The sequence below is a fragment of the Typopeltis vanoorti genome, chromosome 11 (genome assembly GCF_054136105.1).
Source record: "Typopeltis vanoorti isolate ZY-2024b chromosome 11, IOZ_Tvanoo_1.0, whole genome shotgun sequence".
NCBI classification, from domain to species: domain Eukaryota; kingdom Metazoa; phylum Arthropoda; class Arachnida; order Uropygi; family Thelyphonidae; genus Typopeltis; species Typopeltis vanoorti.
In genome coordinates this window covers 138,563,304-138,580,888 of record NC_143559.1, presented here as the reverse complement: position 1 = coordinate 138,580,888, position 17,585 = coordinate 138,563,304, and the positions used below count along the sequence as shown (strand labels likewise).

At 33.2% G+C, this 17,585-nt stretch overlaps 1 protein-coding gene across 2 annotated transcripts in view; it reads left to right on the top strand.

Annotated features, from left to right (window-relative positions):
* Positions 1 to 17,585, top strand: part of LOC150102110 (OTU domain-containing protein 5-A-like) — a 178,470-nt gene that overhangs the window by 143,994 nt on the left and 16,891 nt on the right. Inside the window, exons 8-9 of one of the 2 annotated variants that reach the window (XM_090400163.1) lie at positions 1,832 to 2,012; positions 13,594 to 13,773. In XM_090400163.1, the coding sequence (XP_090256289.1) occupies positions 1,832 to 2,012; positions 13,594 to 13,773 (361 nt within the window). Of the gene's footprint in view, positions 1 to 1,819; positions 2,013 to 13,593; positions 13,774 to 17,585 lie in introns of both variants that reach the window. The other variant, XM_090400162.1, reaches the window with a different exon arrangement.

Below are 17,585 nucleotides of genomic sequence, written 5' to 3'. Positions count from 1 at the left end.
ATGTTCTTATCATTCTTTTCTTTGTCTCGATACTCACAGAACTTCTGAGCAGATCTTTATTTTTCCAGAATGCATCTTTAGCTATGGCTGTTCTTATTTTTATTTCTTTATCTTGCTTTCCATCTGCAGTAAAGTAGATGCCTAAATATTTGTATTCTGTTGTATGTTCAATTTTCATATTGTTTATGAATATTTCTGGCTCGGATCTGCTTTCTTTTGAGATTTTCATAAATGGTTTTTTTGCATTAATATCTAATCCAAATTCTTTACCTTCTTCAATTAGTAGCTGCAGTAATTTGATTAATTTGTTTCTGTTTTCTGCTATTAGAATGGTATCATCAGTATATCTAAGATTGTTCTATTTTATACCATTGATACTAATTCCTGTTTTTTGTTTTTCAATCTCTTTCATCACTGTCTCACTATAGATATTAAATAGATTTGGTGAAAGGATACAGCCTTGTCTAACTCCTTTTTATTTTCACTTCAGAAGTCTCAGAGTTAAACAGCTACATTTTCTGTTTGGTGTAAATCATTTTTATAATCTTAAGTACATGATCTTCTATGTCTAATTTATCTAATATATTGAACATTTTATTATGTTTTACCTAGTCAAAAGCCTTCTGCAAGTCTATGAAGTATATGTAAATGTTCCTATTTCTTTCAAGTGATCTTTCTATTAGTATTTTTAGTTCCAGGATAGCATTGATGGTTCCCATTCCTCTTCTGAAGCTTTTCTGTTGTTCACTCAATTCACTGCTTATGGCTCTTTCAATTTGTTTGTTAATGAAGGTTAAAATAATTTTAGATGCATGGGATATTAGGCTCACAATTCTGTAATCCTCACAATTTTGTGCATTATGTTTCTTTGGAATTGGTATACAGATACCTGTTGTAAAAACTTCAGGTAATTGTATTGTTTTATAGATGTCCTGAATGGATTCCACTAAATAGTTGTTATTATTGCCAGTCAAAGCTTTCAGCAGCTCAGCTGGGATATTATCACACCCAGGGGATTTATTATTAGGAAGATTCTTAATTATATGTTCTACCTCCTTTCTTGTGGGTAGATTGGTATCTGTTGTTACGTTTAACTTAAGGTGTCGTGAATCATCCAACATGTTACCATTATCATCATCATCATCATCATAGAGATCTGATAAGTACTCCACCCATCTTCCATTTAACTGTTCCTTATCAATGAGTAGGTTTCCATCTTTGTCCTTGATGTTATTAGACTGTGTGCGTTTTGTTTTCCATTAAGTTCCTTCACTTTCAGGACTGCTTCTCTGGTTTTGTTACTATTTTGTAATTCTTCTATCTCAGTGCACTGCCTATTTATCCAGTTTTCTTTCAGTCTTCTACATAACTGTTTGATTCTTTTATCCAAAGTTTTATCCAATGTTAAGCTTAAGAAACTTAAATAATACCTAATAAATTTGTAAATAATATAATTGCATATAAGAAATTTAAAAAATGTTCTTATATTCTCTCTCACCCACCGTATTGTTCTTTAGTCCCTATTTATGGAGTTGGACAATCAGTTGCCAACCATCTTTTATATCTTATACTATAAAAGTATTTAATTCACAATTAATAACTGATTTAAGTTTTTTCTTTTAATTTTTATATTGCCTAGTTGTAGTGTGATAATCATAGAAAAATAAATTGCCCATTTTTTAGTACCAAAATGTGCCGAATGTATATTAAGTATGATAACTTTCTTAAAGGGTGTGTGTGAATATATATGTATAAATATTTGACATTCCAGCAGTTCTAAAATAATTCTTCCTTCTAACATTTTCAATTAATTTGTTAGAAATCCTTGCAGGCACGATCAGCAACAGCTACCAGTAGTTCCAGCCTTTCATCTGAGAATATTAATGGAGGGATGTCACCTCAGACAGCAGGGCGGGTATCGCCTCGCCTACGCACAAATACCTCTGCATGCAACAGTCCAAAGATGATAGAATGCCATACAGATGATAAAATATTAAAAACACCAGAGAAAGGTTTGTATTTACTTCATACTCAAGATATTGTTCTCATCTGAACTATGCATAAACAAAATGCATAAGTACTTATTAATTTGAAAATTAAAGTTCATTGTTTAGAATCTTACAAAAACTTGGTGCTGTGTCAATTCTTTTTCTATCGGACATTTGCAAGGACAGGTGTTCCGAAATTATATGTAGCAATGACTCTGCTTTGTTCTGGATGGAATTTTTCAAATTCCATCCAGAAGTTAGGATGTACACAAGATATGGTATTTAGGTTCAGTTTGTATTAATCAAATTTTTTACTGGCAAAATGATTTTAAACAAGAGGAACAATTCTACATTGGTTAGATGTAATTTGGTATTTAAGATCTTCATTAGACTTCATTAGACCATTTTTAGTGGCAAAAATTTGACCAAAAAAATAAATAATATGTATTCACTTATATAAGCCAAAAACAAGATGTTTCGTAAACTACATACTAACTTTTGACTCAAATATTTTAAAGTAAAATATTCAACTGAGCTCCTAAGTTTATCACAAACATTATGATAGTTTTTATGAAAGTGGAAAAATTTTGATGTGATGATGAAAAGTGATGATTAAATTCATCTGTGAATAATTTCAAACTGCTTGTATGTAACCAGTTATAAGAGTGTTAATATTATGTCCGTTTGGTCATATGTCGTTTACAGTAATATTCAGTCCTGGGTTTAAAACTGGTTGATGAACACCCTTTGCTGCTGCTGTATGAATGTTATTGAAAAATTCTTTTCAATAACAATGATCTTCTTTTTTCTTCATTTTGCTTTACTTTAGATACCTATAAGCTCTATTATATTCAACCCTTGATATGGAAAAGAGAGAAAGACTGATAAAAAAGCAGCAGTAATAAAAAGAGAAGAAAAGTAATTATGTTAGAAGAAAAGCTGAAAAACTTGCTTGATTCCCATTCAGTACAGTTCTTCTAGTTGATATCCTTCAACTAGACGAACAGAGTGCATATAAAGATGATGACGAGGAGTGTGAACAAGAACAGAATGTTACAACTCTAAGAAGTTAACTGCAAAAGAACTTGAGCTAGTTTTCAATCACATTGAGCATGCAGAGGAAATTTTGTTTGATGCTGATCTTGATGTGGAATGATGCTTCGAAGTCTGCAGAAATCTTGGTAAAGCGATCGCCAGCTATCCTAATTGATAAGATGAAAAAGTCGAACACTATTCAAACATCTTTGCTTAAGTTAGTTTTTATAATAGAGTAGCTCAATCAAACGTTTAGACATTAAATAAAAATTTAAGCAGTTGATTTTTATTAATTGATGATTTTATCCTTTAATATAGCTTATAATTTTTTTTTCAAATTTATGCTAACTGATGGATGAATTGTAATTATTCCTATTGTTTATTGTATTCTCCTAATGCGATTTCGCTTAGCACACATTAATTGATGAATTAATTAATCTCGTTAAGTGAGGCTTATATATATATATATATATATATATATAAATAAAAGTGTGTGTGTGTTGTCTTGTAGTAGTATTAACTTATGGATCTGAGAGCTAGATTAAAAATAAAACACTTGATCAAAGAGTGGAAATTATAGATATTAGTTCTGAGAAAAATTAAAGGAGTGAACAAATGATGTCAATGGCAGAATCATATTAAACATGAAGAGCTCTGCTCACACATTCAAGAATATGAGCATTGCTAATCTAAGGTGGTAAGGTCAATTAAAATAGAATGGAAGAGGAAATTATAGTGAAACTGAATGCCACATGGAACTCGTGGAGCAGATGTATATGAAACTGATGGCATAAATGGTACAGAGTGTAGTATATGGAGAAGCAGAATCCAGGAGAAAGTAGTTGATTAACAGTGTACTGAAAGGGTCTGTGTTTTGACCACTACTGTATAATTTGTATATAAATAATAAAGAAAATTATTGGAAGGGAAATGTTCCATTTCTTGCTGATGATCAATGTTGTCAGATTTATATTTTAGAGTCCTGACAGAAGAGAATAATTTTAAGGGAAATTGTCAATAGAAGTTGGTAATGACAGTATTTTATAACATAATTGCAGAAATGTTATTAGTTTTTACTACTCTTGAAAATGACACCAAAAAATCTTTGTAACAAGGCAGTGCCTAAAGCTCAAGTTAATGCTACTGAGGAGAGCGTTTGTCCTGATGAATAAAAGCATCACTGCAGTGTTGATGATAATTTATCTGAGGATAAGTTGACATTAGAAATATCTTGATTAAAAGAAATTATTATAAAATTGACCATGGAATTGGAGAAGGTGGAAAAAATAGACAGGGTAAGAAAAAGGATCAGTACAAGAACAGGCAGGAAAATACTGAACTTGGTAATCAAAATATTAATAACAACAAGGTAAGTCAATTAAAATCTAAATAAAAAGACGTGATATGGTACGGTGACTCGATATTAAAATTTGCACTTGCTGAGGAAGTCGCCACTTCTAGTTTCCCAGGAGCGAAAATTAAAAATATGACAAACATAATTGAAAACCAAAAAAGAAAAGTAAAAGAGATGGCAGGTCTGGTAGGTACTAATAATTTAAGAAGTGAAAAATATAGTATGAGAGAAGATATGAAAGGTCTGTTGGAAGAAGCGAGAAAGAAATGTGAGAAAGGAAAAATTGTAGGATTACTACACAGATATGACAGTACTGAGTTAAGGAGGGCAATGATAGTTAATGATTTCACGTGCAGGCTGTGTAGAAGATATGGATGCGAGTTTTTAGATGTGTGGGGTGTGTTTGTTGGCAGAAAAGACGTATAAGAAGGATGACTTAAATTTGAATTCAGTCGGCATCAAGAGACTGGGGAAATTACTTCTTGGTATGAGACCTAATGCAGAGAGTTAGGGGAACTAGATCATCAAGGGAAGTAATGTATGTGAAAGTTCAGCTATGGTATGCAACCGTGATAAAGATATGAATGTCTTCGAACATGGTTATGTATGTGGCGAAGGGGTGGAAAACATGCTTTGGGTTCGGACCTTTTAAGTATGTTTGGGGCAGAAAAGAGAAAATCCTAGAACAAGACCAAATAGATTGCATATCTAATTATAAGAATAGGGTAGGTGGAAATTTATTATGTCTATACACAAATGCCAGGAGCATTAGAAACAAAGAGGTTGAGTTCGTTGCTTTATTGAATACGATGTGGCTTAAGATTGTTGGCATTAGTGAAACCTGGCTATCAGAATCAGATATGGTAAGTGGGATCCAGTGTAATGGATATACTATAGAAGAGATAGGAGAGGAGAAGGAGTGCTACTAATGATATCAGATGATTTAAGTCCAGTTAGGGTAGAAACACAAGAAACAATGTCTCATGTAGCGGTGAGTTTGAGTCTATCTCAAATATGAAGTGGAGGTTAACAGAATGAAATATATGGTGGGGTGTTGCTACAGACCTCGCGGTTTCAGTTGCAGGGGATGAAGAAATGCATTGCCAATTTAGCTTTATGGGTACCAAATGAATGATCATTATGGGTGACTTTAATTATCCGAATATTGCTTGGGTAGAAACAAAATCTCATGATAAGAAAGAACAGGAATTTATTGAAATGTTGCAAGACAACTTTCTCAAGCAGCATGTGAAAGAAGGAACTCGGGGCCAAAGAGTGTTGGATTTGCTCATAGCGTCAGAAGGGATCTCTGTCAAGAATATGGCTATTTTACCACCAATTGGTAACAGTGATCATGCTGTACTTTCTTCGGAAGTATCTAATTGTATTTATGCTCCGATTAAAACAGATTACGTGCTGTACTACAAAGCTGGAAATTATGATCGACTTAGGAGAATACTATCTTTGGTCTCATGGTATCAGTTACTGAATGAGGAAAAATATCAGCAATGCATGGGAATCTTTGAAAAAGTACTTAAATGGGACAGTATCTGAATGTATCCCCAGTGTTTCAAGAATAAATAGGTTGGAAGTGAAATGGATGTGCAACCTTATTAAGCAACATATCCACAAGAAGAAGATGATGTGGAAAGAATATCATAAGAGTGATGGGAGTTATGTATGTTATATATTAAGCTCAGGCCAGAAAAGTATAGAGTATTGTGAGGAAAGCTAAATCAGAGTATGAAAAGAAATTGGCTATGCAAGCTATAGGCAATTCAAAAGAATTTTATCATTATGCCGCAGGCAAAAGAAAGGGAGAATGAATGTGGAAGAATAACTTTATTGAATCGAGATGGTACTCTAGTGTCAGAAGCTGATGAGATTGTTCAGTTAATGAGTGCTCACTTTTCTAAGATATATCAACCAGGTGTATGTAACATGGTGCACAGTGCTACTGCTATGTTGAATGAAGAGTTAAAGGTTTGTAAAAATGAGGTTGAAGAGCTGTTGCATAATATGGCCAAGAATTTGTCTATAGGGACAGATGGAATATCAGAGCATTTGCTAAAGGAAGTTCAGCTGAATTGGCTATGCCTTTCACATGTTTGTATAACTTGAATCTCAGTTCAGGACTGATACCACAAGAATGGAAAGAATGTATGATAGTTCCGGGTGGTGCAAAAACTGATGTCTGACTACCGACCTATCAGTATTTCTGGTGGTGAAGATTTTAAAGAAGTTGTTAAGAACTCACAGAAATGGATAGACAAACATGCTATACTTTGTAAGGAATAGCATGGGTTTTCTAAAGGAAGGTCATGTTTTACCAATTAGCTCATATTTCATAATGTTATAGCTGAGTTGGATAAAGGGAAAGGATACACTATTATAATGTTGTTGGATTTTTCTAAAGCATTTGATAGGATACCACACAAAAGGCTGTTGCATAAACTGGAGAATATGGGATTGGAATATAAACTGTTGACTTGGATTTTGGGGGGGGGGGGGTGACAGACAGATATCAAAAAGTGGTATACAGTGGGTGTGAATCTGCCAGATTTCAGGTGACCAGTGGTGTACCTCAGGGTTCGGTCCTTGGGCCATTATTGTTTAATCTATACATTACTGACATCAGGCAGGATCTAACATCAGATGAGCAATGGTTTGCTGATGATATGCAAAGATAGGCAGAGCAATCAGGGATACTACTGATATTCAGCAATTACAAAATGATTTTAATAGTTATTTGATTTGAATTTGAATTAATTTGAAAAATAATGTTAGTAAATTTTTTTTTTTTTAGCATAAAGTTATGCTACAAAAAACTGAAGAAGCAAGGGATCTTGGCATATTGGTGGATAGGAATTTAAAGTTTGATCCTGTGGAGGTTGTCAAAAAAATTGCAGCATAGGTCGCTTGCATCTATGCATTCATTACTAGTATGTGCTAAAATGCGATAAAACTTAAAAAAAAAAAAAACTGCAAATATAATACATGATGGTTTATTTATTTTCAGTTACAATCTAGAAATTATTGAATAAAGAAACAAAAAAAAAAAAAAAATTAAACCAATACTATGCTGACATTAGAGTTTGCAGTATCTCTCAGATACAATTTACTATCAAATATCACTTTTGCATTCGATTCTGTCATTCCCATCATCGGACTCGAGTAACAAAAATCGCTGAATCTCTTCAACATCTGATAGATTATCCAATCGATATATTTTTCAAGCCATTTTCAATGGTAAATAAAAAAACAACAACTAAACCAATACTATACTGACATCGGAGGTCATGGTATATCTCAGATACAATTTACTATGAAATATCACACACACACACCTTTACATAATACATGTTAAACCAAAACCGACTGCATAAACAGTGTGGAATATTACTCGTAATATATGCATGCACAGCTAGTCATGGCCTCCAAGGTATACACTGGATGTGTGTAAGAATATTTATATTAAATAATTGTTTATCTGTCAGATCAGCCACAACCTCTGCAGGGGGTCACATAGCAAAAGTTGCAAATACAACTCAGATAATAATTGCGATGTTGAAGCAAACCTTGGCATATAAGGATAAGGAGGTCATTTTGCCTCTTTAAAAGGCTTTGATAAGACCACACTTGGATTATGTGCAGATTTGGTCTCCCAGATTCCAAGGGGATAAAAAAGCTGTGGAAACGGTGCAAAGAAGAGTTACAAAGATTATATCTGGATTTTGGGCTTTAGATTATGAGGACAGATTGCAAGTATGTGGATTGCAGACTCTGGTTAACAGGAGAAAAAAGGGTGATATGATATAGGCTTATAAACTTTATAGGATATCAACTGATGAAATTTTTCGTTATGTGGAAGGCAGGGAGAGAGAGCATGGAGACATCCATCGAAGTAAAAGCTAGATTTTTCTCCCAGAGAGCATTGAGTGAGTAGAATAATTTGCCCTTAGGGGTAGTGAGTGCAGTGGTGACTTGTACATAAGCACTGCGACACTGCAGCACCCCCAAGTTAAAAATGAAAAAATTAAATTTTGTGTTTATAAATAATAACAATGCTTACAACATTATATAAATGCAATACAACATGTTAAAGGTTACAGCTTATGTTTTGACATTGATTGAATAGTTGATAATTGAAATTGTTGGATTAATACTTTAGATTACAATACAAATGCACTGCAATCTAACACAGTGTCAGAATTATCCCGTTCTGTCCGTTCAGGCTAGACTCGCCGATATTAGTGTGCAGTTGTCACTGCACGTAACAAGTGAATCTGACACTAAGTGTCGCTATAGGTAAATTGTATTCTTGCACGCGTCATTTCTGTGAGATACTAAACTTTTATTATTGGTGTGTATATACATCGTGGTGAGGGTGAAATATTTTCGATAAATCTTATTTTATTCTGTTAAAATAATATATAATTATTTATTTATTATAGAACAAAACTGAATTATGACGAGTGTCACTGTTGAAAATATGAAAAGAATTATATTTTCTCAATTATCGTTACATGAAAAATTATCATTACACGAAACAAATGCACTGCGATCTAATGCAATATCAAAAGTGACACAGTGTCACTTTTGACAGTTTTTAATAAAGTAATTTTTTAATATGTAAATTTACTTATTAATAAATTGGTTATTTTTTCCAGCCACCACTGAGTGAGTGCATCTAGTGTGAATTTAAGGGAAGATATGATAGCTTGTTTGGGTGATTTATAGCCTCCCTCGATGAGTCCTGGACTCTCTGGAGGTCTCAGATGATGATAATAATACTATCATAATATACTGTAACTCCCCCCCCCCCAGGGTACATATCAGGAATTTGATGTCTCCCTTTACCAAAATTCTGCAAGACTGTCATCATGAGACCATCAGCAAGATCAAGGTCCTCTCTCTCCATGCCCATTTTACCTAAACAAGTTGTCACAAGGTGCTTTGACCTTATTAAATAAAAATCTCAGGATGAGAGAAAGCTGTTGACTTACTTGTCTGTTTGCTTACTTGGGAAAAAGGATTAAAACCAAGTTTATAAAATTACTTGGTATCTTTAACACACACACACACAATTAAAAAAAAAGTTAGTACTTTTTAAATCACGTAATCTTTCCTATCTCCCACAAAGGAGATAGATGTAGACCATTGGATCTGTTTAAGTTGGGAGAGTGAAGTAAAGTTTCACGTTTCTTTATAAAGCCGTTGTCTTTTGTGAACCAACTTTTGTGAAGGACTCTTGTCTTGTTCCAATGAACTCTGTCTAGTGTTGATGGCATGCTCTGCAAATTCAGACTGTTCAGGTTCAAGGTATTCAATATAAGACTTGTGTTCTTCTAGCTGAATAAAAGCAGATCTTCCTGTTAGGGAGCCAAATCTTGGAGAATAGAGTGGATGTTCCAACAATTCATAGTGCAAATCCCTTAATTTTTCTCATTGCCAAAACACCTTTGTGGGCAGGTGCATTGTCCTGATGAAAGTTGATTTTTTTTCTTCTGCAAACCAGGTCTTTTCTCGCAAATTTTTTCATCTAGTCTGGTTAAAAGATCAAAATAATATTCTTCAGTTATTGTTTTACCCTTTTCAAGATAATTAATAAACAAAATGCCTTTAGCATCCTAAAACACCAATGCTATGCCTTTTCCTTTTGTTGGAACCAACTTTGTCTTCTGAACAACCGGCTTCTGTCCACTGTTTTGACTGCTGTTTGGATTCTGATGGATTTAGTGAATTCAAGTCTCATTCATAGTAATAAATTGACTACAAAATCAGTTTTATTCTTGTTAAAATGCTCCAAGCACTGTTCAGATATTTTCATGCGAGTGTGTTTTTGATCTGCTGTGAGCAAGCACAGTACCCATCTTGTGCAAAGTTTTTTCATTTGCAATTCTTCATGCAAGTTTTTTTTCCTGTCTGGCAGATGTACTGCAAAAATACATTCTAGAATATGCTTATTTCTTTGGAATGGGAGTAGGTAAACAATCAAGGATTTAGTTAGCAGGAGAAAATAATTTTCAAATAAAGATCACTACATGTTCTTTTGAAATGCCTATAGTCTCAGCAATTTCACACACTTTGACTCGCCGTCATCCAGTACCATATTGTGCACTTGATCAATGATTTCTAGTGTTGTTACACTTTTTTTGGACATCCTTCACGTGGGTCATCTTCAAGGCTGGTATATGGCCACGTTTAAACTCGTCTGGATATATTGACAATCCAATTATCTGGAGTTTTGAAGGGCTTGAATTGTTTAGATGAAAGAGCTTCATATTTTCGGTTTAGATGTTGACTTAGTTTATTTTTTTTTCTACTCAACGCACATATAATAAACTAAGTCAACATCTAAACCGAAAGTATGAAGCTCTTTCGTCTAAACAATTCAAGCCCTTCAAAACTTCAGATAATTGGATTGTCGATATATCCGGACGTCCTCTAACTGATAGCGAAACCCTCATCCTCTCAAAAGGACATGATTTTTCTATTGTTCCTAATAAGATACCATATCTAGATTTCCTAGTTAACATTGAACGGAATCTCAGTCATCTAACTAGTGATAAAGCTAATGCTCGTCGCCTATAAGTTGCTTCTTCTCTACTTAAGGCCAAACTTCCTCCTTCCAACATATCTCTTTCTGAAATGAAATCTTTACAGTCCTTGAGAAAAAACAATCACCTCATTATCACCAAAGCTGACAAGGGGAAAGCAACAGTAGTTATGGACTCAGCAAATTACAGAAGAAAACTTTCTTTTTTACTTCAAGATCACTCCACATATCAAGAACTTGATTATAATCCAACCAACAGACAACTAAAGAAATTAAATTCTCTCTTAGATGAAGTCATCAGTTTAGATAGAGACACAATTGAAAGACTTGAAACTCATTTTGCAAGACCCTAGTTCCTTCTCGTAGACAGGCTTTAATAATGCAAGACCCTAGATTTTATGGTCTTCCTAAAATACATAAGATTGACTTTCCTCTTCGTCCAATAGTAGATTGTATTGATTCTCCTACTTACCGTATAGCCAAATATCTAGCTAAATTATTGAAATCTCACATAGGCAACTCTAGTTCCTTTCTAAAAAAACTCCTCAGATTTCTTAGAAAAATTAAAAAATGTCTCATTGCAACCTACAGATCTTATGGTGAGCTTTGATATGGAATCTTTATATACAAATGTACCTCTCAAGGAGACTTTAAAAGTACTTGCTGACATCTTTCCAGAAGACATAATAAAACTATTCAATTTCATAATACACTCTGGATATTTCTTATGTCGAAACAAATTTTACAGCCAAGTAGAAGGAACGGCCATGTGAAGTCTCTCTCTCTGCTTTAGCCAACTTTTATTTAGAACATCTAGAAAAAGTCCTCTTCTCATCTATTTTCCCTCAACCATCCTTTTGGGTAAGATATATAGATGACATCTTTACTGTATGGCTGCACAACAGAGACTCCTTACCTTCTTTTTTAAACAGTATCATTTCCTTACATCATTGTATAAAGTTTACTATGGAAATAGAAGAAAACAACCAGTTATCTTTTTTAGACGTTCTTCTCATCCGGTCACCTTCAAATACTCTTACGACTACAGTTCACAGGTTGTTATATTCTTAAAGAATCAGCCCATCATCTCTTTCTGGAGTTTATCAAATTCCCTGCAACTGTGATCTCTCCTATTTTGAACAAACTGGATTCCAAGAACATCAGTCCTCCATTCATCACAACAAACCTGAAAAATCTGGATTGGCTCAGCATGGGATTGAAACTAACCACAACATCCTTTGGGATTGAAACAACCACAACTTACATAGATCCCGTTATAAATTTGAATGTTTATTCAAAGAAAGTGTAGAGGCCTTACTCCATCATCCTAACCTGAATCGGAATGACTATATCTATATCAAAAATCTGGGAAAGTCTAATCAGGATAACTCATTAATTCATATTAATTTTACGTTATTTAATATTATTAATTAATATCTTTATTTCAGTCATGTCTCTGCTTAAAAATATTCCTTTAATACTTAGTGATATAACATCACATGGCTTGTTCTATTTTTAAATGATCTATTGTTAGTATTCCACCTTGTATTTTTTTAAAACTGTTCTTATAGTGCCACTGAAGATGGTCTGCTATTTCTAGACCAAAATATTTGGTTAATTAAATATCTTTCTTGTGTTTACGTGCATATATTATTCAGCTTATTTTTTTGTATATACTGATTTTGTGTACCTTGCCTGGTAGGTTCAGCTGAACAACCGTAATTATTATAATTGTTTCTAAATAATAATCTATATACAATCTATAATTGAACTGTCGTGTGATACGGCACTCAAAGACATCTTCAACAAAATGCCACTGATAGATTTTTGTTTTTTTTTTCATGAAACTCTAAAATACAAATAAAAATACAAGTGTTAATTGGGACTAATGAATAAATAATTTAATTAATAGAGACGAAAAATGTGCTCCATCCACGTCTGCATTGCCATTTCACAGTTTTACTCGCCCAGTTTTACTTCACAGTTTTAGCAGAAAAAGCAATAAAATTTCTAATGCCTTTTGTCACAACCTATAAGTGTGAAACAGGCTTTTCAACACTGGTTTTTCTAAAAAATAAATATAGAAACCGATCCTTTCCTCCAAACCTGAAGTTTCTAGTTAACAAACAACAGCATCACACTTCTCATTAATAAATTACATTACTTGGCTTTCGTTTAATTTCTTTATATTTTTGTAAGAGTAAATGCTTCTTTATTATAATAATAATAATGAATGAAAACTCTATGAACATTCAAATTTGTTTTATTTTACCTATTGGCCATAAAATTTTAGTGGGTCACAAAGATGAAGTATTAAAATAACCGGGCCACGGAAAAAAAAGTTTGGGAAACCTTGGCTTATAGCATGTAGATAACAGTTGACTCTTGCTATATCAGATTTTTATGTGCTTCAGAAATTTGTTATAGTGAATAGTTTGTTCCTATGGAACTTTTTGACAGTGTTATAGTATTGTAATTGTGTTTGCTATAGTAAGTGTTGACTTTACTTTTTGTGTGTGTGATGAAAGATAACTGCTTTTTATGGAATAATTAGTATAAGGTTATTTGCAAGATTAAGGTTGTTTCGAATTTTATAACTTGAAGTTTTATATTGTAAGTTTATAAAAATGCATTCACAACAATGTTCTAATATTTAGGACTCAGTCCAAAAGCAGAAAGCTCTGGAAACTGTGCAGGAGCTTATGCACTTATTAATGGTATAGAGGAAAGTACTAGTGGAATTACTAAATCTTCATCTGCAGAGGCCTTAAGCCAAGAAGGTTTCTCTGTTATTGAAACTGCAACATTTATGAACCAATTGCCACCATCTGTGTTTGGTAAGAAGTTCTTTTCATAAATTGTAAACATTATTTTTAAATTGATGCACTTTTATATCAGAATACTGCATTTATCTTGATTTTAACCAATCAAGTTGTCAGCAGATTATTATCTTGATAAATAATTATTGAATTTAAAGATGAAGTACATTACTACATGGGGATCCCAAGTATACCAGTAAGAGATAGTCATAAAAAGAGATTTGCTGTTTTTATACTTCAGGTATACCAGAATGTTTCTATGCTGATATATGCATGTGTGCAAAAAAAAAAATAAAATAAATAAATAAAAATAAAAAATAATTAAAAAAAATACATGCTTTTCTAAAATTACTCCAAATAGTTGTTTACACCAAATAAATGTTACCAGATGCAGAGAATAAATTATTGCACTTTCAGAATTTTCCCAAATTATTAAAATCTTTGTGATTATTTCATTCTACTATCAGGTAATCCCTGGCAGGTACCACTACTTCTGGTACATATGCTATCTGCTTCAAAACACCAATCCCTACTCATACCTAAACTTAAAAAAAAAGGAGTGTTTTTTAATCTTGAACATCTTACTAAATAGTGTTATGAATATTGAACCTTTAATTAAACATATATACAGTTTTCTCACTCATGTGAATCATAGACAAATTATATTGTTTTAATTCTATAACAAAGTATATGCAAATAGTTTAGTGTGCAAGTATCTTCACAACTAAGCTGATGTGAAGCTGTTGACTTCACGTCAATTGCCCTAGTATCCTATAATACAATGCACACTTCCTTTTGGACATGTATATTGCTGTGCATTATGGGAAGGATTACTATCCAGATTAGTTTTGACTTTATTGATGTCTCCTTAGGGAGTTACTCACAGGAAGATATTGAGGTTAAATCAGTGCAGAAGTCAACTATCCCACTGATCTTATGAAGGATATAAAAGAAACAATCACCCACTTTTCTAAAAATGGCAGGAAACACTAAAGTGACATTGCTTTGGCATATATAAACTTTCTTATTATTTTCTTCAGTTGAGTCATAAAGCAATGTCCACAGTAGACTGTTGCTGTTATCTCATGCTAGCTTTCTGTGCGTGATCTTTGGCATCACTTATTGAGATTAACTTATGATTTTGTCAAGGTATTTTGCACTCACTGATCTGATTTCTAATGCATCCATTTTCACCCACTGTTATCAAAATAGTCTTTTTTTTCTCTTTGTCCAGTGTAGTTTAGTACCACCACATTATCTGAGAATGTAGTAAATATCACTGATTTCCTGATTGATCCAAACCATTTAATAATGTAACAGACAAAAGGATTTATTTATGTCTAATGGATTTGGAGTTAGGTGTCTGGAGAAGGTTGTTCACTGAGAGATGTGCAAAATGAATGAAACTAAAATTGTTAAGAAGGATGCAGGTGAGCATGTGTGAAGACTCCCTTGAGGTGAGTGAGTATAAGAATGAGAAGTATGATGGAATGTTGTTTCTCAGATCTGAATGAGACATTTAAAGATTCAGGCATACCTAGTGGGCCCCGAGTGAATTTCCAATACATGTATTCTAATGCCAGAAGAATTAAGAACAAAGTTAGTTAGTTGGGGAGCATTACTAGTTTGAATTTACCAAAAAATTATAAGCATTATTTGAGACTATTAATAAAGAAAATTATTTTCATAGGAAGAGAATTAAGGGATATTGTATTTTCAGGCAGGATAGAACAGGATGGGGATGAGTATTGCTAACCATAACAAATGAATTCCAACCAACAAAACTGGAAATTCAACAGAAAGGTGGAGTCAAATCTGAAAGATGGTGCTGTAATACTTGATTCATTTTTTTTTTTTTTTGCTTATCATATATATTCTTATATCTTAAATGTTTCTTCAACTTAATATTCGTTTTCTATCATTTTCCTTCTTTATTGTTCTACCATAAGTATAATTTTTCTTGCCTGGGATCGCTAGATATTTATTTGATTGAAGACTGTGCCTCTGAAAATCTCCTATAGGCAAAAGAAAGGTTTTCTACCCTAGTAGATAAATTAATCATTTATCCTATTTTAGCCAAGGTTTGCAGTCATGGCAAAATTTACTCATAAATCACTACTAATCATTGGGGTTCCGCTATCAGGTCCGAGTTTATTTTTTTCAATCAGTGCATTGCAAAAAGATTAAATCAAACAACTATTTTTATCAACAATAACAAGTTTAATTCCTGATCAAATAATTATACATCGCATGAAATCACAAGATTCATTTATGGAAGGTGACTCTTAAGTCTTTCTCAATCGCTCAACTTTGGTTCCTATTGAATTCCCTCACACTTACTTAGACTTTCAAACAGCATACTTTATATTAAAACTATCAGGAAGTTATACACATAACATGAATTCATTAGGTGCACTTAACATTCCCAATTTAGTGTCTATCAAAATACAACATACATGTATACAAATATATCTCTCAGAATCTCATTCCTTTCAAGTACTTAATCTAGGCAATAATATTTATACAATTCACCTCATTGAGTTTCAAACATTCCAATGGTATGACATCAGGAACATTCTCTATCATAAAATTCAATCATAAGTACACACATAATCAAAGAAATTTCAATATCTCAATATTTTCTCTCAGGGAAATTAACTGTGCTCATGTTTCACTCATTAGCTATTTTACACTTTTATGAGAAATGTTAACATTCTAAATACTATCTCCTTAAACCAGACAACTTAGCAGTTCGATAGGGAATCCTTTCATAAATCACACACAAACTATGAAACAAATTAGACTCGCATGGTCTCTCTCTATCTTGTGTGTGTCTTCCGTCCTTCTTTCCTTATTCCGGCGCTTGAGTGGGGTTTCTCTCCTCTGGTCCGTGGAGAAAAAAACGGGCCTTTCCTTACTTGCCTTTTCTTTTTCTTACGCGTCGCACCCTTTCAATATTGACCTTGAAGGTCACCTGCGATGGGTCTTGCACACAATCTTCAAAAGACATGCCGAATTTCGGGCGATGCTCTTAGTCTCATTACTTCTACATCCCTTCTTAAACAATGAGCGAGTTAATTCCCCTTTGGACGTATTTTGCTCTTTATACAGATGGCTTGACATAGATGGTTAAAATATACATTTTTACGAAAATTATTCAGGTGAATTCCTACCGTAAAAAGTATGTTTTTAGATGATTTATTTTGGCAACATCGAATTTTTACAGTGCCTATGAAATTGTTTGGTATGAGATAAAAGCAGTGGCAAAATAGGAAAAGCAAAATATCTAGTTAGCTGCTATATTGCTCAGGGAGAGAGAACTGTAAAAACTCGATGTAGCTTAAAATTATCAAAGCGCTTTACATTGATTTTTTACATAGGTCAAGTCCCATGAGAACTGTAAATAACCTTGTTTGTTTCTATGTATATTTTGCAAAATATCGATGTAGTTAACCCTGTGGGAAGTGAATGTATTTTCTGTTTTAATGTCAAAAACAAAGGCAATGCTTTCCCAGGGGAACTTTGTATATGTATATAGTTATGTGTAAGAGCACAGGAAAAGTTGCTTACTAGTTTTGTATATAAGAGTTGCTCACTGCGCTAACACCTTTAAAGATAGTATCTAAGAGTGCCGCTAGGTTTAGAGAAGTTTTCGCAGCCCCAAAAGGAGAAGCAAAGTATCAAAGAGGTCCGCTAGTTTTAGAGACAAGTTATTTACACCCAGCAAAATACGATCAAAAGATTGCATGGAGGAGAACAAAGAGCAGGTTAAACTTAAAAAGAAAATAAAAGAGGCATGCCGAATTCTTTGGGGTTTACTACCTTTAGTC